Below are 26,885 nucleotides of genomic sequence, written 5' to 3'. Positions count from 1 at the left end.
TCTAATTATTCTTTATATTTGGATTAAAATATAGTTTTCAAATTTGACTACATATATATAAACTAAATCCATTCAATTAGATTAAAAGGTTCTATAACATGCTCAGATTTTTAACAAAGTAACTATAACCCTATTCACTCTGGTTAGTTAGTGACCCAATGATTTGGGTTAACTCTTCTCATCCAAATTCTACAAACATTCTCTGATAACAACATTCATGATATTTTATGCTTTCAGTACTGTTGTTTTTTGATGAAATGAGTAGGTACGGTGTCCTATATAGTACAATTATCTGGGTTTATTACAAAATAATTAAACATATTTGTGTTTTGCTAATAAAAAGGAAATGGACAACACTACAGTGACTCCTTCTGGAGTCCCATTCCCATTTCTAATCATTAAAATAAAAAGTAAAAATTGACTATGCCTACAAAGCCTATACAATACTGATTTCTAATGGGTCTTATCTCCTGTTCCTGTCAATGTTGTTGATATTTGATATGTAAAAGAGACATTCTTGTTAAAATAAAGTTTAAAGAAATACTATATCAATATGTAATTTCTTCTACAATATGGTTTTCATTTACTTTTCCAAACTAAATATGGTTATAATGCCAATATAATAAAACAGATCAAGTAAATATCTATAGGTAAGAACTACTATGATTTAAATGCTGAAGATCAATCTTTATTAGAGTTAGAGCTAGTCACTCCACATGAGCTTATAGCTATGAGGTCAAACTGGTCAAAAGAAAAACCTAAATTAAAAGAAAATAGGTTCATTTAAATACTCCAAATGTAAATAAGACAGTTCATAGATTGTAAATAGCTATAAATACAGGGAAACAGATGGTCAATCTCATTTTTTAAATGCGTGTTTCTTTCATATATTACCTTTACTATGTTAGGCCAAGCAGTGCTCTTGACTATTTTAATTTTAGGTATAATAACCCTATTATGTGTCATGCATAAATGTTATGTCAGATACAAAGAACAAAAGAAAACAAGTCAGATCCTGATCATGATGGCTAATGGTTTTGATATGATCCAGGTGCTTCTTCCTTACTGGCACCTGTTTCTCTCTCCTGATGACTGATCTTTTTACCTCCTACTCAGCCTCATCTACAACAAATTCTAGGAAATGTGGGAGCAGTCTTAGCATGTGGGAATAAGTATGCCCCCCTCCTCACATGCCTGGGCCTGTTCCACCCTTCTCTGTTAGAGGTGCGGCTTACAGAACACGATTGGGAGATCCTGGGCTTGGGGCTTGGGATGGTCTTTCTCCGACTCCCCCAGGTCTGCCTCTGTTTGACTTTCTGTAGCTGTCCCTGTTTCCCAGGCTTACGCTCAGGGATTAATTCTCAGGCACCCTGTTAGCCACTTTACCATTGGGTTCAAAGAGCCAAGGGGTAGAGAAAATGGGAAGGAGGGAGGGAGGGCAGCATGTTCACCCAGTTGATCAGCAGCAGGTTCTGCACTCTTCTATCCATGCTGTTCTCCTGGTCCACAGCTCAGCTCACACTGGGCTTGGGGAGACTGCCACTTCTCCTCCTGCTTTCCTGGCCTAGGGTGGTAAGAACACCCTGCTGTAGCTTTTCCCTAGGTGCCTCAGCATTGCTTCCCCTTCCCTTCTCTGGCCTGTAAGTTTCCACTAAAGACCCTGCAGTGAGGCCTTTTCAGTGCTGAGTACCACTCTGCTTTTTGCAGACCAGGACTGAACCGGTCTAAGAACCACACGGCACTCCCACACATTCAGTGGATAAGAATAACCTAGTGTAAGTACAGTGTGCTGTGTACATGGCGGCAAGTCCTGTGCCTCTCTTAGGAAATGGTTGTCAGGATGGGGAACAATCACTACATCTGCAGACTGTCAAAACATCAAATGATCTTTTGTGCCTGCGCACGTGTGTGTTTGTGTGTGTGTGTGTGTGTGTGTGTGTGTGTGTGTGCGCGCTTCCAAATGAGGAAATTTATCTCATGATTTTTAAATATAGAAGAAGGAAGAAAAATGGCTAAGAAACATCTTAAAAACTGTTAAACATTGTTAGTAATTAGGGAAATGCAAATTAAAACATCTTAAGATTTCATCTTGCTACAGTCAGACTGGCTGAGATCAAGAGCTAGCAAGGGTGTGGAGAAAGGGGAAATGCTCATTCACTGCTGGTAGGATTGCAAACTTGTGCAACCCCTATGGAAAGCAGTGTGGAGAACCCTTAAGCTAAAAATGAACCTACTATATGACCCGGTTATACCACTCCTTTGCATATACCCAGAAGACTCATCCTATTGCAGAGACACTTGTACATCCATGTTTGTTGCTGCTCTTTTCACAATAGCTAAGAGATGGAAACAACCTAAGTGCCCCTCAACTGATGAGTGGTTAATGAAAATGTGGTACATTTGGTACATTTACACAATGCAGTTCTGCTCAGCAGTAAAGAAAGATGAAATAATGAAATTTACAGGTAAATGGATGGATCTAGACACTGTTCTACTAAGTGAAGTAACACAGACTCAGAAACACAAACGACGTATGTTCTCCCTCATTTGTGGATCTTGGCATCAAATCCTTATAAGTGAGTACATATCCTGATGTAACTGCAGGAACCAGGAAAATGGAAAGTAACCAGGGGGGTAAAGGGAAAGAAGAAATCCAAGAGGGAATAATAGTAAGAAACAGATGTTACTGAAGGAGAAATATGTGAAAAGGGGGTAGTTAAAAGGGAGGGGGAGAAGGGGGGCTATACGAAGAACTGTGGGAATAAAGGGGAAGAAGGAGCTCCAGAGAGGTGAGACCATAGAGACAGGAATTATCAAGGGAGAAATGTGGACACTTTAATGGGGAGGGTGGGTAGGAAGGATAAGACAGGGAGAGAAAGAGGAGTGATAAAAAGTGCCTAGCTAGTATAAAAAAAAACAGAGGGAATCACATTACTCCAAAAACCTACCGAAAAATTACACATGCAATATCCCTACATGAGCCCATGAGTACAGCTGAAGGCTACATAACAAGAAACAGTGCCAGGCAGGAGAAACCTTCCTTTGAGCTGTTGGCCAGGGTGGTCCAAGAGACTACAAAATTACACAGGCTATTGCCACAGTCCTTGATTGCCTCTCAGAACCTAATGGTAAGACCCTACTGCTGAAGACAGGACATACTTTGGACACAGGATATGGAACAACAGAGCTAGAACTGACCTGGAAGCCTCCTCCCCTGAAGGCTAGCTCACAGCTTTGGAGGGCACTATGCAAGCCGCAAAGGGAGAACATCAATTGATAGTCCAATCCCAGCTTCAAGGCCTAAAAACCACATGAATGACCAGCACAGCAAATGATATTGATGCAGTACTGGCACTTTTATCTTGGGGGTAATGAACAGCTACCTAATTGATCTTAAAGCCCACTCAATGGGAGGAAGCTCATGTGTAGTACTGTAAACCTAGCCAAATACAAATAGTGGGAGAGGTCGTAGATCTTAGAGAAAACTCCAGGGCTGTCACATCCCTAGACAAATGAAATTTCTTACCATGTGAAAAATATGAGTCCTTAAATTTATAGACAAGTATCCCAGTTACACCCATCAAGGAAGATTCTTTTTCAAGAGACGTTTCCACAACTGGTCACACACAGAGATTGTCTGTGAATTGCCCAAGTCTGTGAATTGCCCAAGTCTAAGTGGCACATCTAGGATATAACCTCTACACCTAAGACTCATGGAACACACAACGAAGGATGAAGAGAACACTAAGGCATCTCTCAGTTCTCATCAGTGAAGCTCCCTCATGCAAAGGAGGGCCAGGAACACGAAAGGTCACAAATGGCCAAAACAAAAACAATAAGAGTCTGCAGAGTGTGGGTCCTTGGACAGGACTCCTATATTAAAATCCACCCACCCAGGGCTCAGGGACCATTGTGGAAGAGGGGGAAGAAAGATTGTAAGAGCCAGAGAGGACGTGCACGACCATATAGAAATAGTCCTACAGGTGCCCGAGACTCTTCTCAGAGATGTGCAGCAATGGTGTCAGCATACACAAAACCCATGCGAACTTAAGCAGCACCTGAACTTAAGCAGCACAGAACTGTGGAAATGAACAGAAGGCCCCAATCTTAGTCAAAAAATTATTGGAAACTGATTAATGGTGGGTGAGGAAGAGCTGATCTCCTTAAAGGGAGGGACTCTAAATAGGTTGACTAAATCCCAGTGGATGAACTTGCTCTGAGGGATATCTGGAGATACTACCTTTACATGGTAGGCCTTAACATAAATGACAGAATGTATGAACTCCAGTGAGGGGTTATGGGAGGGTGCCAAAGGGGAAGGGGCCTAAAGATGATTTTCTCTATGAAATACACAAAAATTCAGTAACAATTTTTTTAAAAGGGAAGACAATTGAATGCCATGATTTTTGCTCTAAGACGTTTTCTAATAATGAAACTGTTGTATCCAGTATTCCCAATGGATGGCACAGGCCACATACATACTTCTCTTCCCTGTGCCCTGGCCCCCAGTGACAGGGCCCATTGACAAGACCCAGAGGCCTTCAAGGCAGATGAAAAGAGGCTGAGAATTGGAAATGGTATGGGCAATCCCAGCTAGACATGGCCTTCTAAGTACAGGGGGGGTGGGAGGAAGTTAGGGAAATGTGCTTACGTGTGGACAGCTTTAATTTAGAAAGCTGAGCATAAACATAGGTTGAAATGATAAGTGAGAACTTGAAGGCAGGAAAGATGGGATGAGGAGACTCCGTGACCTAGCTTCCGTGAGCTCTCCATCCATGATAAGGTCAGACTTGGAGGTGATGCAGCTGTGTGGGGTCACTCGCATTCCTGAACATTAATTTTAGCAGTCATGCATGCCAATACTTTCATAGGCATTAAGGAAACCAGAAGGACTAACCCACTCTGGTACCAGTCCAACCATCTCAGGACTCCAGCAAAAAGCCTCTTTGTAGACCACCTCAAGTGGCTGCCCAGAACTACACACCTTCTGACACAATGACTGCAACAAATTGTTACTTCAGATACTCAGAAACCAGCCCAAGTCACACTGTTCTGAAACAATCGAGGCAATAAAGCACCAGAAATCAACCCTAAAGAAATAGAGATTCATGAGTTGCTTGACAAAGAATTCAAAGTAATTGTTTAAGGAAAATGCAGAGAAACAGTTTAAAGAAAGAAAACAATGAATGACCAAACAGAAATTTACCAAAGATCAAAATCAGTCATGGGCTACATAGAGAGTGTTATGGACTCTGTTAGTGACAAAAGACCCTTAAGATTAAATCATTTAGTGATGTCATAGCCTTCTGTAAGTGTGTGCCTTATGTCAGTCCTACTTGAATAAAGTTTTTAAAAAGATAAAGGAGCCAGGCATGGTGGCACACGCCTTTAATCCCAGCACTGGGAGGCAGAGGCAGACGGATCTCTGAGTTCAAGGCCAACCTGGTCTACGTAGTGAGTTCCAGGCCAGCTGGGGCTACAGGGAGACCCTGTCTCAAAAAATACCAAAAAAACACCCCCAAACAAACAAACAAACAAACAAACAAACAAACAAACTATATATATAAAAGTAAAAAGAAGGAAAGAAAAGATGGCATATGGGACTGAACAGTTTGTTCTGGATGTCACACACAGCAGTGGCAAGTGGCCAAGGCGGCCCAAGCTGGGAGTTCAGTCGCATTATTTCCATTTGCAAGCAACATACTGAGACCAAGAGGAGTGAAAGGAACACACTTTATTATCCGTTCTCTACGTGGGACCCTCTGTCTCCTCCCATTCCCACCGCCCACCTCACCACACCCTGTGGAGCCCTGTCTGAAATTCTCAGGGAGGGAGGACCAGAGGGCGGGTATCCTTTGCAGGCCCTGGGCACCTATCATGCTGGCTTTTTCTAGGGAAAGGCAGCACAGTCAGCTTCCCTTCATCAGGCCCTATGTAAAGGAAGGAGAGATCCAGGTCTTCTCCCCAGGGATTCGTAGTTAGATCCAGCCGCACGGGGAAGGCTTCCGGAAGATTCTGTGCCTGGGAGTCTTCAGACATCTCATCATCCAAGTCAGGGAGGTGCTGCACGGATCCACTTGGTGAAGGTTTGTAGTGGGGGCTGGCGGGGGCTGTGTTTTCCTCAGGCGCCTCACCCACCTTGGGCAGTTTCACTGATGTCTGGTCAACAGCCGAGGTCTTACCTCCTGGGACTTGATTCTGAAATAACAATGTTTTGAAATGCAGAATTCCACAGGGAACACTCTGCCACACCTAGCACAAGGAAAGCTGTTTTGTGACTGCTTATTTGAGGCAGGGTCTCATATAGCCCAGGCTCGAACTCACGCTCCTTCTGGCTGAGAGCTGGGATTACAGACCTGGGCCACCACACCCATCTCTGCTTGGTACTTCTCTGAAGATTGGTTAGGGAAAGGAACTAGAGGGATGGAGGGCTGGACCTTCTGATAAACAGAAGAAAAGGGGAAACTGATAGTACCAAGTGGAAACAACTTGTAGAAGTTGGTCTACAAGTCTTGGATTTCAGAGTTGAATAGTGGTCTAGAGAGACTTAAGGACTCAGAGTCCCCAGTGAGTTGCCTCTGCTCTCACGAGTGACAGCAGGTGGCCTTATTTGTTTTGTGCCAGGCTGGGTGTAGTGCCTGCCATCCAAGTCCTCTCACTGATCTCCTTGGGATCAGAACAAGGTGGGTGTTGCAGTTCCATCCCACAAATGGCAGGCAGGTAAGTGTTAACAGCCACACAGCTTCCAGGGTAGAGCAGGGCAAGGAACCCAGGCAGCCTGTCTGACTGCATCAGGCTGTCCTGCTGTAAACACTCAGTGTTCCTGAGGAAAGACTGAATGTTTTCAAGAAGTGACTTCCCCTCAAAGTTAAAAGAAAGGTTTCTTTGGGACAGTGACTTTAACTCCTTGAAGACTTAATTCATGTAAATGGGTAGTTCACTGTTTCTGAGTGTACTCCCTTGTTCTACAGGACCACAGTGTGACAAAAACAGTAGGATAGGTCTGTATCCTACAGGTGTTGTCTGAGTAAAGTGATCCTGGATCTTGGGAAAACCAAAGGAGGGGTGGGGCAGGGCAACTAAATATAGATAATCTAATTTGATTAAGAAATACGTGGGATTTGGCTGATTTGAAGGTTCAGTGGGTTAAGGGTCACTTGCCCTGCAAACCTGGAGATCTGAGTTCAGTCCCTGGAACCCATTAAATGGAAGGAGAGAACCAGCTCCAGAGGGTTGTCCTCCAATCTCCACGTGTGCCACGGTGCATACACTCACACATGCACATCATGCAAACACATGATAATTTTTTAAAAAAAAAATAGGAAAATACCTGGGGTTCAAAGAAGTCACAAGTCACAGAGACAAAAGTTTTATCAGGTGTTTTGGTCAGAGAACCTTGGCAAAGACCAACAGGCTGAAAGAAAGGAAATGTCCAGGATTAAATCACCGATGATCATGTATGCGAGCCACTTACTTCTGCCTGTGTAGACACACGCCGTGCTTTTATGCTCCTGCCTTGAGGAAGTCGGGCTCTGAATCAACTCTCTCTAAATCACCTCTAAACAGCAGGGCTAGGCTGCTTTTGATGGGAAACGCAGTGGTTTTTGAGGAGTGATACTTTTATTATCAGGAAGTGATGCACCAGCCTGTGCTGCTAGACTCTAGTTCTGTCCTTGGGTCAACTGGGAAGCTTGTTTTTCTTCTTTTGTCAGTAGCCTTCGATGTGTGTTCCATATAAATTCTCTCTTCTCAGACAAAACCACTCAGATCCTTCGCCTCCTCTTTATTTGAAAATAAAACACCTTTGCTTTTATTATAAGTATGATAAATAGCTATGTAGAAAATACATAAATAAAAAGAAAAACAGATGAATACCAGCTCCTTGAAAGGAACCGGTCACTTGCAGGCATCTGACTTCATTTTAATCTTCTTTCCCTACAAACGGATATTTTTCTTCTGAAAACTAAGATTATATTATATGTGGTATTTTGTGTTTTGTCACTGAACAATATCTTGTGAAAATCCTTTTATGGTATTGGGTAGTCTTCTGTGATTATCTTTTTAATGGTTACCTAGTACTTCTCTGCACCTAAGAAGCTCTCTGTTGTAAAATAACTAGATTGAATTTCATTTTTTATTTTTTATTTTATTTTTGTTGTTTTGAGACAGGGTCTCCCTGTAGTTCCAGCTGGCCTGGAACTCTCTATGTAGACCAGGCTGACCTTAAACTCACAGAGATCTGCCTGCCTCTGCCTCCCGAGTCCTGGGATTAAAGGCATGCGAATCATGCCTGGCGAATATCATTTTTTAAAAAATATTTTATTTATTATTTTTATTTTATGTGTATGCATGTATTGCCTGCATGTAGGTAAGTGCACCATGTGGTGAAATGCCTGTGGAGGACAGAAGAGGCTGTCGGATCGCCTGGAACTGGAGTTACGGGCAGTTGTTAGCTGCCATGTGGGTGCTGGGATTCGAACCCTGGTCTTCTGCAAGAACAACCAGTGTTCCTAACTGCTGAGCCATCTCTCCAGCCTGAATTTCATTTTTTAAAACATATATCTCTGTGGCTGAAGATATGGCTCAGCGGTTAAGAACACTGGTTGTTCTTGCAGAAGACCAGGGTTCGAATCCCAGCACCCACATGGCAGCTAACAACTGTCCATAACTTCAGTTCCAGGGGATCCAACGGCCTCTTCTGTCCTCTGTGGGCATTGCACGACATGGGTGCACTTACATATATGCAGGCAATACACGCATACACATAAAATTAAATTAAATTAAAAAACCATATATCTCTGATTTCTTAAATACCTAGAAGAATTATTTTAAGGTTATAGTGTAGTAAGTCAGACGTAGTGGTGCACACCTTTAATCCTAGCATTTGGAAGACAGAGGCAGGTGAATTTCTCTGAGTTCAAGGCCAACCTGGTCTTCATCCTGAGTTCCAGGCCAACTGGGGGAGATCCTGTCTCAAAAAGACCTAATAATAATAATAATTAATAATAATAATAATATCATAGTGCACATATATTTTAAAGTATAAGTAGACTATTAAAACGTTACCTCAATTTAAAAATAACTCTTTAGCCACACAAAATTTATTAAAGTACATCTGATCGCCTGAACGTTACTCTATGTCTACTTCCAAATCATATGACGAGAAGCCTAAAAATTCTTCAAGGTGGGAAATCCATTAAAATATGAAGTCCTTGGGAGATTGGAACCTCAGCTTTCCCTTTCTCCTCTTCATCACCGAGGCTTACTGAGGAGGCCTTGTAGAGAAACTGCAGGTGTCTCTACCAAGAACAGTTGGCCACTGCTCCCTGAGTAGGAGTTTCTGAACTATCAGAACTTGTAGACCTTCCTGGTGCAGGTACTAGAGTGGAACATAAGGGCGGGGTCTGTAGGTGACTGGACCCTGTGGACACGTGGCCTCCAGATTAGAAAGAAATTAGACTATATTTTCAGACGTCAAGAACTTGTGTATAGAAAATCCTAAGGAAACTACTAGAAACCCCTTATAACTAATAAATGAGTTCATCAAGGTTACAGGATACAAGATCTCTATTTTTTTAATCAATTGTGTTTCCAGTCACTTGCAATGAATAATCGAAAAACAAAATTAAAGGGGTTGGGGAGATGTCTTAGTGGTTAAGAGTATTCACTATTCCTATAGAGGACCAAGGTTTGGTCCTCAGCACCCACATGGTGGCTTACAACCACCCGTAATTCCAGTTCCAGGAAATCCAACACCCTCTTTTGGCCTCTAGGGACACTGCACACACGTGGTACATTTACATTCATGCAGACAAAACATGCATACACATACAATACAAATAATAAAATGTTTCAAAAATAAAATTAAAAAGAGAATCCCACTATAATCACATGGAAAAGAATATAATACTCAAGAACACATTTACTAAAATATCTCTTTCTGTGAGTCCAGTTATCTGGACTCAAGCAAGATCCAAAAATATTAAATAAAAAATCACAGAATTTAGTAATTTCTAAGTTTTGATTTGCACGTTATTCTGAATATCATGATAAAATCACTCACTGTTCTGCTCTGTCTTTCCAGGGCTGTGAATCACTCCTCAGCCCAGCGAGTACTGTGCTCTGCATCCTATCAGATGGTGGTCTCTAGCTGTTTTTATTATCAGATTGTCTGTCCTGGTATCATAGTGCTTGTGCTCAGGTAAGGAGGTAGCTAAGGCTGTTCAAGGTGCCTGCACCACTCACCTCACTTCGTGTGATCTTGTACACGTTGTGTCATGTGACGTCATCACCAAAGACAGTGAGGGACAACACAATAAGATATGTTGAGAGGGCTGAAAGAACAGAAGGCCAGCTCCCACTTGGGCTACTCCCAGCTTTTAACTTCAGCTCCAGGGGCTCTGACACCATCTTCTGGCCTCCAAGGTCACATTCACATGTGGCATACACTCACACAGATATATAATCATATTTTTAATCTTTTTTTAAAAAGATATTTTGAAGGAGGGGAGAGCCAGGTGTGGTGGTGCACGCTTTAAGTCCCAGCACTTGGGAGGCAGAGGCAGGCAGATCCCTGTGAGTTCCAGGCCAGAAGGGTACATGGTAAGACCCTGTCTCCAAAAAAAAAAAAAAAAAAAAAAAGGAAAGAAAAGAAAGAAAACAATAAAGAAAGAAAGAAAAAGAGAGAATTGAGAGGCTACAATCACAAAACATCTTTTAAAAAAAGAAACAGGAAAACAAGGTCTCATGTAGCCAAGGCTGCCCTTGAACTCCTGACCCTCCTGCCTCACCTTCCGAAGTGCTGGGATTACAGGTCAGAGCCACGACACCTGACTCACAGATCATTGTTATTATAGTATATTATTTTAATGTTTCTGTTTTAGTATTAGTTATTGTTAATGTACCTATGCCTAATTTATTAATTCAACTTTATCATATCATAGCTATGTTGAAAAAAATGTCCAGTATTCTAGGCTCCTTACATTTTAATGCACAAAATGGTAATGGCTTGGACTTAGATACGAGACTGAAAGCACATTCGAAAGGAAAAATAATAGGGGCTCGGGAGACGGCTCAGCGGTTAAGAGCACCAGCTTCTGTTGCAGAGGACCCAAGTTTGATTCCCTGCACCCCTGTGGTGGCTACCAACCGCCCTTCTTCTGTTAGGAAGAAAAGGCTCATAGGGAGTGGGAAGGGATTAGAGAGGGTAATGGTGGTGATTATGATAAATCAAAATACATTGTTTACATGTATGAAATTGTAAAAAAATGAATAAGAAAAGACAAAAATCATTTAAAAAGTAAATAGCAGGCGCTGGAGAGATGGCTCAGTGGTTAAGAGCACTGACTGCTTTTCCAGAGGACCCGGGTTTGATTCCCAGCACCCACATAGCAGCTAACAACTGTCCTCACTCCATTTCCAGGGAATCTGATGTAACACCTTCTTTTGACCCCTGTGGGCATTGCATGGTATGAGTGCACCTACATACATGCAGGCATAACACTCATACACAGAAAATAAAAATAATAAATATTTCAAAAATAAATAGTAAAATCAGAATGGAAGGCAATATTTTTAAAACAGTACACCCAATAAGATTATTTAATCCAGAATATGTAAAGAATGTCTAGACTTCAGCAAGATATGTAAGATATAAAGCAAAGATAAGTAAAGAACTCCTAGAATTCAGGAGGAGAAGTACTTCAATTTTAAAAGGGGCAAGGATTTGTACAGGCATTTCTCCAAAGAAGATATAACCACTGGCTAATAGAAAGATTATTAAAAGATGACATAAAGAGGTGCTCAACACAATTAGCCATCAAGGAAATGTCAATAAAGACAACAGTGAGCATCAGTTCATACTCAGCAGGAGGGCTACAACCAGAAAGATAAGAAATGTTGGTAAGGATGTGGAAATCTGCAGCTTTCAAACTTTGCCGATGGAACTGTGAAACTGGTGAAGTAACTTTGGAAACAGTATGGCTGTTGAAGCATGAAACACTCCTCGTAGGAGCCACTGTCATACTTCAAGGTATAACCCGGGGGAGAAATGGAAACATGGGCTCCCCCCAACAGGTGGAGGCTTGTTTCTGACAAGAAATAGCAGAAATGTCCATCAATTGATAAACAATAAGCAATATCCATACAACGAAATATTATTGGACACAAAGAAGTACAGCTACCTCTGTTTGCAGATGGAAAACACTTGAAAACATACTAAGTGAAAAAAACTGACACAGAAGAATGAGGGGAGGAGTAGAGGTGGAGGTGGAGTGATCAATGCACGTGTGAACGCACTAAAGTATCACAGGAAGTCACTGAACTTGTACAACTGATGTATGTTCATAATAAAATGAGTATGTACAAAGCAGCTGATATAAACAGCATTGAACGTCAGCATTGCCATTCATGGGCTAGTCTGATGGAGTTAATGATCAATTTCCTTTTAAAAGAAATGATATCTCTCTCTCTCTCTCTCAGAGACATATACCTACACACACACACACACACACACACACACACACACACACACACTGTGTGCTGCATGATTCCATTTGTATGAAATGTTCAAATGGACAAGTCTCTAGAGACAGAGAGCATATTAGCAGTTTCCAGGGCCTTCCCCACAGGAGTCAGAAATGGGAAAGACTGTTAATAGTATTTCCTTGGGGAGCTGATGAAAATATTTAAAAATAATGAAGCAATGATGAAGACACAGTTCTGTGAATATACTAAAAATGTGCACCTTAAAAACCTGAATTTTAGCCGGGCATGGCGGCACACGCCTTTAATCCCAGCACTCGGGAGGCGGAGGCAGGCGGATCTCCGTGAGTTCAAGGCCAGCCTCGTCTACATAGTGAGTTCCAGGCCAGCTGGGGCTACAGGGAGACCCTGTCTCAAAAAGACCAAAAAAAAAAAAAAGATGAATTTTATAGCATAAGAATTATATAAAGCTGTCGCTATCAATAAACAAGGGAACAATCCTTTGGTGAATTTTTCCCAATTGTGCTCTGATAGATGTGCGGTTTTTCATTCCCAAGTGTATTTGAGATGGTTTCAAGGTGCCCCCTCTGTTACATTGTCTTTCATTTGATTTACTTGGTCTTTCTTTTATAAGAGTGGTCCCAGGAATGGAACACCATGCTGCATCCCATGACCACCCATGACCACTTCCTACATTTGTATCACACTGCTAATGATAGTCATAATTAACATTGCATAAAGCCCTATGGTAGTCAAGACCTGCTAATTTCTAAGTATTTAGTTGCTTATTGAGGGAAGGAGGAGATCTCAGGTTTTGTAATATCTCGAGTGCAATGTATTCAACAAATACTTAATAATGCTTTGTGCACACATCTTAAATTATGCCAGCATTCAGGAATACTTACCTCAGAGTCAGAGGGCTGAGGTGAACAAGTAGTCTGAGATTTGCTACATGGTGACTCTTTGACTAAGTATTCCACAAAGTAAGCAGGGCCAACCACCCACTGTTAGGAAACATGAGTTAAAACATTAACATCAAACCTTTCTACCTAGGAAAATTCTCAGGATTGGCAACATTTCTTTCATAGAATTAATACAGAGTATTGCCAACATAAGAGCCCATTGTTCCTGAAAGTGCCCCATAGGGATCTAACTATCTACTTTAATTTTGTTATTTACAAAACATAAAACTATATCTTTTCATTAAGGATGTGAATGAGTGCTAACTTATATCCCCTTAACTTATTTCTCATCACAAAGATTTTTCTTTTAGGCTTTTTCTATTTGAGAAACATATCAATAATTCAAATACAACTGTGCCTCTATTTCCCATAACCCATATAATTCAGCATCTACCCTAGTCCTTAATACAGAGCAAAAGCAGTCCCTGGTCAGTGAGATATGGACATGTAACTAGTAAAAAGAGCCAGTGCAGACCCTCCCTACGATGAGGTTATGAATCTGTTTCTCCCTTTCCCTGAAGTTGAAGTAAAATCTAGTCACCTGATATTTGACAGAAACTGAGATATGATTGATTGCACACCAGGTCCTCTAGAAATAGGAATGTGGAGAAAGGCTCTAGGGTTCTACCCACAGTCCCTGGGTAGCCTCCTCCCAGCTAAAGAAATTGTAGTTATGGTGATGAGATAGTATGTGTAACTGACCTGGCTTGAAGCCTTCGTGACTTTGACAAGTGAGTACTGTTTTGAGGGGCTCTCATTGTTGTATTTTGCAAGAGACTCTGTGGCAGCTTCCAAAACTTTAAGGTTTGATGGGTCCATGCGCACAGGTACTGGACAATCAGGGCACATGAACAGAATCTTTCTTCGAGTAACTATTGGGTAAAAATAAAAACTAATTTTTAAATACTATTGATTTTTCAGTCTTATAAATAATGATAATTAGAACTGGAGAGATGGCTCAGCAGTTAAGAGCACTGGCTGCTCTTCCAGAAGACCCAGTTCAATTCCCAGAACACTCAACATGGTGGCTAACAAACATCTCTAACTTTGGTTCCAGGGAATCCAACGCCCTCTGCTGACCTCTGAGGGCATTGCATTACATGGGTGCACTTACACATGCAGGCAATACACTCATGAACATAAAATATAAAATAAAATATGTTTAAAAAAATGGTAATAATCATATGACTATACCAGAAACAAAGACTGAATTAAAATAATAATACCCAGTAGTGGCAAGGAAGACATTTTCTGAAAAGAAAGACATTTTCTAAAAAAGCATTTAGCTCTTGGCAGTGAGCTTCCTGTAATCAGCAGTGGTACCTTGGATCCTAACATAAGGAGATGTCTGTCAGAAGCATCTAGTTTTCTTCCCCATAGCTGAAACTTAGAAGCCTGCCTTCAAACCCAGTCTTTCCCCATAGACAACCCTGACTCCCCCAGCTACAGGACTCCTCCTCCTCCTCCTCCTCCTCCTCCTCTTTCCTTTTTGAACAACATTTCATGCATCCCAGGCTGGCCTTAAAGTTCCTGTGTAACCAAGAATGACCTTTAACATCTAATCTTCTTCCCTCCACCTCCCAAGGGCTGAGATTATAGTTGCACAATCAAGCCCAGTTTATGCGGTGCTAAGTATCAAGCAGAGGCCTTCATGTATTCGAGGGACTCTATCACCTGAGCTAAATCCCAAGTCTGTGAGCATTATTAGTTCCATAATTTAAAAAGGAATCAAAGCAAGATAGTTTTCACCTCTTACAAGCTTCTTTACTGTAGGAATTTTCTTCAAAAGCATACAGACATACCCTACCAGCAGCCTATGGGCCACATGGAGCCAAAGCTAGCTACGAACATGGCCCAATACAAAGTTGTTAATTATTAAAACATCATAATTTTAAAACTTTTTGTAATTCAATTACATAGTTAAGTGTGAACTTTGTGGCTAACAGCATATTTCAATGTCAAAATGTTGAACACATCAAACTCCTCTCTAGTTCAATGTCATTTCTTATTATTGCCCTGTAGAAGAGTACCTTTGAAAGGCTGGCACCTTATTACTGCCATGACTTACTTACCTTGTATACAGCTCTGAACACCTAGAATGATATCTAACGCATAATGAGAGTCCAGTAGATATTCATAAAGTATTTGAACGACATTGCTGTGCTAGAAGCCATCCCCTTTGTTTAGGAAATGCAAATGAGTCAGAAAACAAAGCTGGTCAAACCACAGTGAGAGTGCAGGGCAACTGGACAGCCAGAATCTGTTTCAGAGGCGCTAGCTAGGCAAATATTCAAGAGTCAAGGCAGAGAATTTGCCTTGAAGTTGTTTGTTTTTGGTTTTTTTTCCCAGAGAAAGCACATTGTCTTGATGTTTGGGGAAGACAATGGGAGAAGTATCCACACTTGCCACTTCTGTGTGGTTGCTAATTCCTGATAGCCATGAAGGTCCACTACTTTTCAGTTCTCCTCTACTTTATTTTAGTTAGTCTTGTCTTCACAAAGAGAAACCTTAAGCTATGACTAATACAATGATTGCTCTGTTGCCTCCTTACTGAAAGCAACCAGCAGCATGATTATCATCTGGGTTTGTTAGAAATTCTGACTCTCAAGCCCTGCAAGATGGTTGGGATCAGAATCCTTACATTCATATGAGCCTTAAGAAGAGCACCTGCCCATAGTAGTCAAAAAAGCAGCTGTACTCTGTCTCCCATGTAGTGAATGCTTGCTTTGTAATGAACTTCTCATAAATAGGAGGATCCAGGGGCTGGAGAGATGGCTCAGTGGTTAAGAGCACTGACTGCTCTTGCAGAGGACCCAGGTTCTGTTCCCAGCACCCACATGGAGGTTAACAACCGTCTGTAACTCCAGTTCCAGTGAATCCAACATCCTCTTCTGACCTCGATCGACATTGCATGACACAGGTGCACTTACGTGGATGCAGACAATACACTCAAACACATAAAATAAGAATAATGAAATATTTTTAAGAGGAGAATCCGGAATGAGTGCATGTGTACGTTCAAGTGTCCGCGTGTCTCAGCCTTACTCCTGCCTCTGACGTTTGACAGGAATTAGAAAGTCTTTGGCAGGGAGAAAGAGGAATACACATTCCTCCCTCTGATGGAAGATGTAAGTCGCCAAATCAAGGTAGTACATGGTCTGTGCTCAGTGAGTGTTTCAGCCAAAGTTGAAAAAAATGTCTACAGGGAAGTGCTGTTCTTTTCTTGAATAAGAAGCACTGTTTGGGGAGGAAGCTAGAGAGTTGGGTGTGGGGAATCGAACCCAGATCTACCGTGATGCGTAGAGTAAGGAAGGCAGAACCCACATAGAGTCTTGGCAAAGCCCTGGGTAAATGCTCTTTCCTGTCTTTTATTAATATTAACAAAATCATCCTGACTCATACCTGGGCGAAGAGTGCAGTTATAAGCAGGTAGATAGAGAACTCTTCTTGGCTTGTTAATGTGAAATATTGCTTTGCATTGACCATAAACCTAGAAAAACAAATGCATTTTAGGATACTTGGGGTGAACCATGAGGTTTAAACCATCCCCATTCCCTCCCCCACCCCTACCAAAGTAGAATTTTATTATAAAGTCATGAGAAGCTTAAAATCAAGCTCTGTGGTCTGCGGTGCGAAGAACTTTTGCTTGTCATGAAGCTGTTTAACCCTTTTCTGGGCCGCAGCTGCCTTCCCAGCCTCCATCACAACTAAGTGTGGATTTCTGAGCTCTTACTACAGAAAAGTGAGCAGAAGCGATGTGTTTTCACTGCCTGCCTGCACGCTTTCCCTCTCCATCCTTTCTCTCTTGGTTGTCTTCTGCGGTGAGCGTGGTGCCAGGAATCCACAGTTGAAGGGAGCAGGGTCCAACCCACACCCAGGAATCAGGGCCTCCAAACCACTCCAGAGTAAAATCCCCTGATGAGGAACTTCCATTTTGAAATTCATGAGAAATAATCTCTCCTTCCAGAGGGAGCTCATGGCTACAGTGAGTGTCCCACAGTGTCACTATACCAAGTAAAACAGAAGGTACAGAGACTGTTTTCTATAATCAGATGTAGATTGGCATATTTGGTCAAATAATTACAAAAGATAATCTTGATGAAAAAGTTTACTTCAGCTGGACATAGTGGCACACGCCCTTAATCCCAGCACTCAGGAGACACAGGCAGGCAGATCTCTGGGAAACTGAGGTCAGCCTCGTTTACATAGAAAGCTCCCGGAAGTCAGCTGGGGCTACAGGAGAGCCTGTCTCAAAAAAGACCAAAAAAAAAAAAAAAAGTTTACTTCAAAACCCAGAAGTTCTATCTTGCATTCCACGGACAGTCCGTATCAGTGGATGGTCATGATCCAGACTATCTGAGAATCAAGTGAAAACTGACTCCATGGGTTTCAAGTCTCCGATCGTCAGCTTTTAAAGGATGAGTTCCGTGGCCCTGCAGTTCTATAATTCCAGGAAACTCCCCCATGATATCCCTGAAGACCCTCACACTGTGAGCCACCTCTTTCCTATCCTCAAACCTCATACTAATTAATATTCATTTGAACAAAACCAAGCAAAATAAAACAAAAAGCGCTCTCTCCATCGCTGCCGTTCTCTACCTCAGTCCCACACCCAGAAGCTTGCCTTCAGGCCTTTTCTTAGAATTTAAGCTCAGAGGCTGCACAAGGGTCTTAGAGTAGAAAACAATTTGAGGGCAAGTTTTTAAGTCTAGTCATCAAGAGCCCAACAAAAGGCCTCAGAAATTCCTCTGATCAAGTTTGGTTCTATCTACAGTATTAGAGTAAACACACAGCCTTTTGCCTGGGAGAGGGAAAAGGAAATTTGTCAGGCATAGTAATATAAATTTTCAATCCCAGCAGAGACCAGCAGATAAATAATTAAATAAGTAAGCAGAACATTTAATAGATGGCAGACATTGAGAAGTCTTCATCCTGTAGATAGAGGTCATTGGCAACAAGCACTTACCGACTGATAAAAAGTCCTCTCTCTACAATCCTTCCATGCCTTCTTGCTGAGCACATGACAGCCAGTCTCTAACACATCCAGTGTGAGGTAGAACAGAGATCCCTGGTCAGCCTGTGGTAAGGTTGGAGAAACACACCCCACCCCACATGAAACAGATTCCAAGGAAGCCTGGACAGAACAGCTTCTCCTTATGGGAGAGCCAAAGCACATGCTAGTGAAGATGTCTTCTACGCTGCTGAGACCGAAATGGGTGGCAGGGCAGGAACACTTGTTAGCACTCGCTCCTGGTGACGGTAAGGGCATCACAGCATACTTGCCAGAGGATGGCAGAGCACTGCGTTTCTCATTTGGGAAAGCCCCTGTGAACATGTAGCCCTAAGTTGCTACCACCTGGCTAGTCCCTGCAACCTGTCCCAATCTGCCACAAAGAAGAGGCTGTCACTTGCCTGAGGGTACTCCCAAGCATCATGCACTCGGTTGAGGCTCAGCACATAGCCATCCTTTTGGTTTCTGTTGATTTCCTGCAGGGCCAAACCAGAAACTGCTAGCACATCAGAGTCATTGCAACCCCGAGGTTTCAGAGGCAGAGGGGGTTGGGGTGGAGACCTAGCCATGCAGCATGCAGCCAGGGTACAGAGCACCAGGGATCGGAGCAGACCCATTCTGTGGGGAGCAAGGTCCAGGATGGGTCAGTAGCTTCAGGGATGAGCCTGATTGTGGGGTATCAAAGCAGACTTGAGCAGTTATAAAGTGTAATGAGAATGACTGACCATGACTTGAAACCCTATGTCCCAACATCACCTTGATTTCAAACACAGCTTTTTCTGAGTCAATATTTTGGATAGGATTTGACAGTGTTCTAACCTTAGACCCTGAGCTCTCCGATATTTATGTGTGCATGTAAATAAATCAGTTTCCTAATGTTTTCCAAATAATAATAGCAAACGTGGTTAAATCTCAGGAGCTCATGATTAGATTCTGGCTTGTGTACAGGACTCTGCCTGACTCAAAACATGGGGCCTTCACGTTCTCACTTCCTCTGCAGGTGGTCTCCTTGTCCACATAAGGGTGGAGCACAGCGGCTTCAGATTTGTCAGCTGCCCTCCCAGCTTCTGTCCAGGTGAGAGTCCTAACGCACTTCTGGAAGCTGTCAGGAAAATGTTGCATTTAGCCTCATTGAGGATGCTTTAACCCCAAAATTGTTTAAAATATTTCATTTATTATTTTTATTTTATGTGTATGTGTGTATTGCCTACATGTAGGTAAGTGCACTGTGTCATGCAGTGCCTGAGGAGGACAGAAGAGGCTGTCGGTTCCCCTGAAACTGGACAGTTGTTAGCTGCCTTGTGGATGCTGGGATTCGAACCTGGGTCTTCTGCAAGAACAGTCAGTGTTCTTAACCGCTGAGCCATCTCTCCAGCCCCTAACTGTATTTAAGGTGGAAAAGCTAAAGAGATCCAGAGGTTCTCACTCCCATCCCAGGGCCTTTAGTGTATCTGTAAGTAAATTCATTAAGAGACCAAAACTTGACAGAGTTACATAATAGAAAGATATTGCTGATCAGTGAGACGGACTAGAAGTCTTGCTTTTCTTTTTGAGCTCCTGTTTGGAGTTCAGGAAGGTTCTACTTATTAGGACTACATGAAAATCAATTTGTTCTTTTTGGTTTGTTTGTTTTATTTAAAAAAGTTTTGTTAGCATTGCTTTCTTTAGGAAGTAACATAATTACATTGAAAGACTTTGTATATAGGTTGGACAATTTGGAAAGGGAGTGAATGGCAAACTGTCATTATAGGAACACTGACAAATTTCCTACTATTGTTGAAGCTTGATAGTACATTTTTGTCTATAAATAATATTCAAAAGTTATAGTAGGCATACAGAATTTTGAATTTATATTCTAAGATATAATTACATATTTTTAGTTTGAGAATTGTATCAGTTTAGTTATTACAGTACTTTTTAAAAAATTGCCAAGACTGTGATTGCCAAGAAGTTCAATTAGGGCATAGGTGAAGGCATACAGGGATGTAGAAGAGTAACAGAAAAAAAAGAAAAGGAAAACGTCTTGGTGCCTGGGAACGGGAGAGGTCCAACGTCAGGGCCTGGATGCCCAGGACCATGTGTGCAATGAGGACCACAGCTGTGCCTCAGGAGAGGTAGGGGAGTTTGTTCTAGAGAATCAGTCCTCCAAAGACCAGAATCTGAAAGTAAGAGAGGCCTCCTCTTGTTCCCAGGATAAGAGGCAAAGCCTCTGCCATGAATGTAGTCACTCAGGAAGATTGAAACTGCTGCCCAACATCAGAAAGTTCTCAGTGCTCTGCTCCACCATCAGCCTGCCACCAGAGGCATGCGGCTCCACCATCAGCCTGTCACCAGAGGCATGTGGCTCATACTAGGGGTCCAAAACTTCAGGCTCATGTGAGGGGACCACAGCTCCAGGTCACAAAATGGAACCACAACTCTGAACTCACAGGAGAGGTCCACAGCTTGAGTTTGTAAGAGAAGACCACAACGCTGGCTCATGGTGGGGGGCTGGCACTGCTCCAGTTTCCAGGAGCAGACCACAGCTCTAGCTCACTAGAGAGGATCACTGTTCCAGCTCCCAGGGTAAGACCTTGACTTGTTTGTTTGTTGAGACAGGGCCTTGAACTTGCTATGTAGTCAAAGATGGCCTTGAGCTCTTGATCCTTCTGTCTCGGCCTCCCAAGTGCTGGGATTACAGGTGTATACCACCATGACTGGATACAAAAACAAAATCGGTTTAAAAAGCTTTTTCTGCTAGTGCTAAGCCACGTACTATATTTCTTCTGTTATTCAAGTGTACGGCCAACCCAGAGACTTAGATAGCAATATGATTCACATCGTACAGGAAACAGGGGGCTAGAGAGGTTAGAAAGCTTGCCCAATATTTAGAATGGAATTATAAGATCTGAGTTCCTGCTCTCAAGGAGTAGACACTAGAAAAATATTTCGGGAGACTTTCCTGCAGGAGGTAGCATTCAGCCTGGGGCTCACACCATGATTAGGAGTGTGCCTGATGGACCAGCCAGGGTGGAGGAGCACAGTGCTGTGTAAGTTATCTTCCCAGAACTGAAATGTTCTCTTTGGAGTTAGAAGGGAGGCTCATAAAATTCAGGAAGTTTAAGAGGCTTAGGAAGCTCTGAGAGTTGCAGGATTCACAAGGAGGTGGCTCCCCAAGGCTGTATGAGTAGAAAACAGTTGCTAGGGTGGGGAGACTTCAGTGCAGCGTGCTCATTTTCGGTTTCTGCAGGGAGCTAGCTCCTTGCATACAATTTTCATGAGTCAGAACAGAAAGGACAAATTATGCAGACAGGAGGAAATTATGGGGATTCTCAACAGCTAAGAAGCAAGAATTTCAACACTAACTTTTGCTGTAAAGGCTGTTCGCATAGATAATATTTCTTTCAAGTACAGATATTTTATATTAAAATAGCCATGAACCAGATTTAAGGCCTGTCTGTGACCTCGACGCATTCCTCTTCCAGACATATTCTGGGAACTGTTGCCTGTTTACTGTGAAGACAACTTACCTTCCTTCCTACATCCCTGTGACCTAGACTTTTATCTTGTAATTGTAATCTGGCCCCGTGCCTCTCAGGAAACAGCCCTGATAACATTTAGGATCCTTAGCCACCCTTTGAATGGAGCCTCAAAACCCAGCACAATGGTGTGAATGACTATTATAAAGACAACCACGTACAGCTTTCTCTCTGAGAAGCCCACACCCATGCTGTCTTGGGTGTGTCTTACTTTCTTCTGAGTGTCTCTCTTTCTTAACCTTTCTACTTTAACTCTGTTTTAAAATACGTTTATTAAATCCCAACTGCTTCATACTGGTTTGTCCTGAAATTCCTTTATGCGTCAAATCAAAGGATCTGGCTTTATCTGAGTCATGGCCCTTAAGAGATTAAGGCAACAGAGTGAAGCTGTGCCTGTCTTGGCCGCAGAGGACAACCACGCACACAGGATGTGCTCTGCAGTGATGTAGGTACCTCTGAATCACCAGTGCTTCTGTAAGTAACTCCTCACCCATGCCCAGTAAACTCATTGGTTCACCAAGCTAGATTTGGGTAGAGTCATTTCTTTGATCTGTCCTTGATGCTCTCTACCTGGGGTGAGTAGACGTTTGTTCATGTGTCCCCAGGAAAAGTCATACAACAGCAGTTAAAGACAGAAAAGTGACCATAATATCTATAGGAAGATGGATCTAAATGGAAATCATTATAATAAGCAAAGTAAGCCAGATTCAGAAAGACAAATACTACATGTTTTCTCTTACATGTGGAAGCTAGATTTAAAATAATGTGTGTGTAGTCTGTGTGTGATGATAGTGTGATGGTACACACCTTTAATTCCAGCACTCAAGAAGCAGAGGCAGGCAGATTTCTGTGAGATTGAGGCCAGCCTGGTCTACACAGAGAGTTCAGGCCAGCTGGAGCTACAGAGAGACTGTCTCATAATAGACAATAACAACAACAAAAATGTGTGGTGTGGTGTGGGTTTGTGGTGTGTGTGCATATGTGCCTGCTTGTGTGTGTGTGTGTACGTGTGTGTACTTTGTATGACTTTCCAACCTATTTATAAGTTGGAAGGTATTTATTGCTCACAACCCACCCAGTAGCATGAGGGTACCTCCCGGTCATCTGTTTTAAGTTTTCCCAACATGTCTGGAGTTTAGAACCTGGCTCTCTAACTTTGATTAATCATATTTAAGCAATTTATGAAAAAAACTCAGAAAGTTTTAAAGCACATTTTCCTATCAACAATATTCTTGGAAAAAGTTTGCTTTATTGTATTGCAAGTGGGATTCCCTGTAAGAATCCCTGTTGTGGAATAGCCAATAGCCAGACTCTGGATTCAAACAAGGGTGTTTTTAAATTATAGCTCTGCATTCAACAGTGACAACCAATGAGGAGTTTCCCACCCTGTCCAAGGCCACAGTTCACACCAAGGATGGATATAAGAATCAGTGGGGCCTACAAAACATGATGTCTGGCTCTGGGTTTGCCCTCAGCACCTCACCAACAGGTAATTGTAAAGGTAAAAGAGTCTAAAAGGTAAGGAGGGCAGGAAGACTATCTACCCACATCCCATACTCACAGACCTGCGGATCTGGAAGAGATGTCTTCCCAGGAAGCAGCACTCAGTGGAGGTTTCAACCCCGCAGGCCTCACAGCCAGGCTTTCCTGAGGACAGAGTCTCTTAAGCCTGAGGACCAACTCACACAAGCAGCTGTGTATAAACCAGAAACCTGTCAATTCACAGCAGAGAGGGATTCCTCTCCCAGTGTTCCTGACAGAGCTGGACAGATGCTGACAGGTTCTTCCTGATTGCCTTTTTATAGTCTCCCAACAGACCACATCATCACTTCAGAACTCCAGGGAACAATACACTGTTCAAATTTCAGAGCTGGAATATACCCTGACTATGAATGAGAGGCAAGTTCCTAGACAGAATAGGCTTTAATTAGGTGTCATGTCTTTTTAAGGAGCCACTCAGCACTTTGTTAAATCTTAGCTTTTCCAAGTTTGCTGTACCAGAGGGTGTGGCTGCCCTGCAGATGGGGCTGGTCCTCATAGATTTTATACTCAATGGATTGCTTTGTTGCCAAATTCTATCATAACCAGCACACTGACTCAGGAAGGCATTGGCTGCCTGCAGCATGCCAGGCACGAGTAAGCACAGGGTACTCAGGCAGAATCCCATGATGAGGCTATGTTGAAGGTATCTTCATCCTGTTTGACAGCTGTGTCACCACAAAGCAGGTGTCTTTTCTAATGCCCCCCCCCCAATGTGGCAACAGCTGTGAAATCAACAGAAGCAGGATCTGAGTGGAGCCTGTGCTCTCATGGAAGGGCCCAGCTCTGACATCCTTTCTGCTCTGGCAGGAAACTGCTTGAAAGATTGAGGAGTTATTGCTGAAAGTTTTCTGAGAACCCGTCTCTCCTCTTGACTATAAGACTGTCCCCCTCTTGCTGAAGGTTGATGGCAGTAGGAACTTTGAGACAATGGAAATGTTTGTTTCCATCCCTCTGACTGTCCACATGTAATGTGATTCACATTTAATGAGAATCATAAGGGTAGAGAATGGCAGTTCCTCACAGTCAGTATGTCTGACCCCATTATTTCTGGAAATGATGCAGCAAAAATTCAACACCACATATCCAGCCAGGGAGTCAGTGAACCCAGGACTCCCCAACTCATGACACTTCACAGCAAGTACACAGTGTTTGTTGTTCTTGCTCACTGTGGATCTTGTCGGGTCAATCCTTGGACAAGCACATGGTTATCCATCAACTACAAGGCAATTCCCGGTGGCTTTGATCTGGTTTCCCGAATGGAAGGATCACTGGTCTCCGCTGGGCTTACATCAGAGGACAACAATCTCAGGAACTGGTTTGTTTCTCATGTATCAGTACTGGTGCTGGCCTGGGCTGGGGGCTCCTAGGTGGGAGCAGGGTGCCTGGAGGGATGCTTTTCGGCATGGACAGTACCAGAGCTTATGGATGAATACACTTCTTCGTTGGAGTTTGCCACTAGCTCTGTGACTTCAGGTACAGGTATAATGTATTTTCTTGTCAATAAAAATATACGGGTCATGAAATGGCTCAGTAGATAAAGGTACCTGATGCTGAGTTGCAGTTCCTGGATCCACACAGTGGAGAGAGAGAACTGATTTCTACAAGTTGTCCTCTGACCTCCGCATATGCATTTGTGCATGGCCCACACACGCACACTAAATAAATAAATAGATAAATAAGTAACTTTAAAGTATTTTTAAAGTTTGAAAAATTTAGGCAATATACATATTTTCATGAGATCACATGTATGGTACATGCTCACTCAGTGGTATTAACAATTGGGAGCTGTAAAGGTGGCTCAGCAGGCAGGAGCACTGGCTGCTCTTGCAGAGGATCTGAGTTCAGTTCCCAGATCCTACATGGTGTCTAACAACCATCTGTAACTCCAGTTCCAGGGGATCTGACACTCTTCTGGCCTCCATGGGCACTGTATGACACAGATGCATTTACATACATACAGGAAAAACACTCATACACTTAAAAAATAAATATCTTTAAAAATTGTTTATATTGCTATTTTGTACAAAAACGTTTATGAATGAATTTGTGAATGGAGTTGGGTCGAGAGGGCTTGGATAACTCACTACAAGTTATTTAAACTTTTCTTTTTATGAAAAGACTATCACCAGGGTCAGGCAGAGTGGTACATGCCTTTAATCCCAACACTTGGGAGACAGAGGTAGGTAGATCTGAGTTCAAAGCCAGCTTGGTCTACATAATGAGTTCCAGGCCAGCCAGGGCTGCGTAATGAGACTCTGTCTCAAAAACAAGACAAAAAATTATCACCAAAGTGATTTGTGTGCTATTAGAAAAACCAAAAGCCAAAAGCAAGTAAGAAAACAAGTCTGTTCTATTGCACTTCTTTTGATTATTTAATAATAATTTTCTTCTATGCATATATCATACCCACCTATTTTACAGAGATGTTATACAACAGTGTAATGCTGTATTGTAGTATGATTTTAAAAGCCAACAATAGATTATGAATAGCTTTAAACAAGTCCAATTCTATAGTTTAACTTTTTATAGTTTTTTTTTTTTTGGTTTTTTTGAGACAGGGTCTCCTTTTAATTACTCTGTGGAAGCTTATTGATAATTGATGCAATTATCCAAACCCGTTCTCTTTGTAGGACATTTAGATTGTTTCCAATTTGCTATTGTAAACAACATTCTTGTGGATAAATTTTTGACTAATTTGTTTCATTCTTGTGGCTAAATCTTTAATTATTGTTTCATTATTTTTATAGTGAAGGTGAGTTCAAACAGAGCCACTGGGCCAAAGGCAATTTCTAATGCTAAAACTTTTGATATAATGTGCTACATTGCTCTCCAGAAATTTTATAAGGATAGAATCCACAATAGCAGTACATGTCAGCCAGGAAGTGATCTGCATTTGAAGGTTGCAAACACAATAAACAGAAACTGATAGGTAGAGAATGGGCGGGAGCGAGTGGCGCAGATGGAGGAGGCATGAGCGGATGGATGAGGCATGGAGGCTCAGATGGAATTCTCAGTGGGACATAGATTTATTTCACACGGGGCACCTTTCCCTCAGGAAGGGAAAGATGTCCACGAAGGGAAAGATGGAAGGGAAGGGAAGGGGAAAGGGGGAAGGGGGAAGGGGGAAGGGAAGGAAGGGAAGGATGTCAGGGAAGGAAAGATGTTCAGGAAAGATGTCCACGGGTTGTGATCTGGGACTTTACGTATGGGGGCTTTAGGGTGTGGAATCAGGGAGGGGGAAGCAGGTAGGATTAGGGTGTGGAAGTGTCTTCTTTTTCCTCTTAAGATAAGAGGAACTCTGCTTATCTTTGGAGGTCAGAGGAAAGGCAGGCTGCTTCTCAGCAGAGTTTGTAGGTCCCTGTTGGGGAG

General features: G+C 42.4%; 1 protein-coding gene across 2 annotated transcripts; it reads right to left on the bottom strand.

Annotated features, from left to right (window-relative positions):
• Positions 1-5,716: 5,716 nt before the first annotated feature.
• On the bottom strand, positions 5,717-23,799 carry Fetub (fetuin B). Of its 2 annotated transcripts, XM_029558912.1 has the most exons (9): positions 23,540-23,799; positions 19,446-19,558; positions 18,858-18,932; positions 18,412-18,522; positions 16,848-16,935; positions 14,148-14,317; positions 13,389-13,487; positions 7,331-7,414; positions 5,717-6,198 (listed from the first exon to the last, which is right to left on the bottom strand). In XM_029558912.1, exons 2-9 carry the CDS (start codon positions 19,473-19,475, stop codon positions 5,824-5,826), a joined length of 1,032 nt encoding a protein of 343 aa, XP_029414772.1. In that variant the 5' UTR covers positions 19,476-19,558; positions 23,540-23,799; the 3' UTR covers positions 5,717-5,823. The 2 variants fall into 2 exon arrangements, with proteins under 2 accessions (XP_029414772.1, XP_008821859.1); XM_008823637.2 differs by lacking the exons at positions 19,446-19,558; positions 23,540-23,799 and having other exon boundaries at positions 18,858-19,166.
• Positions 23,800-26,885: the final 3,086 nt, after the last annotated feature.

This window comes from Nannospalax galili, unplaced genomic scaffold (genome assembly GCF_000622305.1).
Source record: "Nannospalax galili isolate Female #2095 unplaced genomic scaffold, S.galili_v1.0 scaffold1349, whole genome shotgun sequence".
Lineage (NCBI taxonomy): Eukaryota > Metazoa > Chordata > Mammalia > Rodentia > Spalacidae > Nannospalax > Nannospalax galili.
The sequence above is the reverse complement of the archived record's forward strand: the minus strand, read 5'-3'. Positions and strand labels throughout refer to the sequence as shown.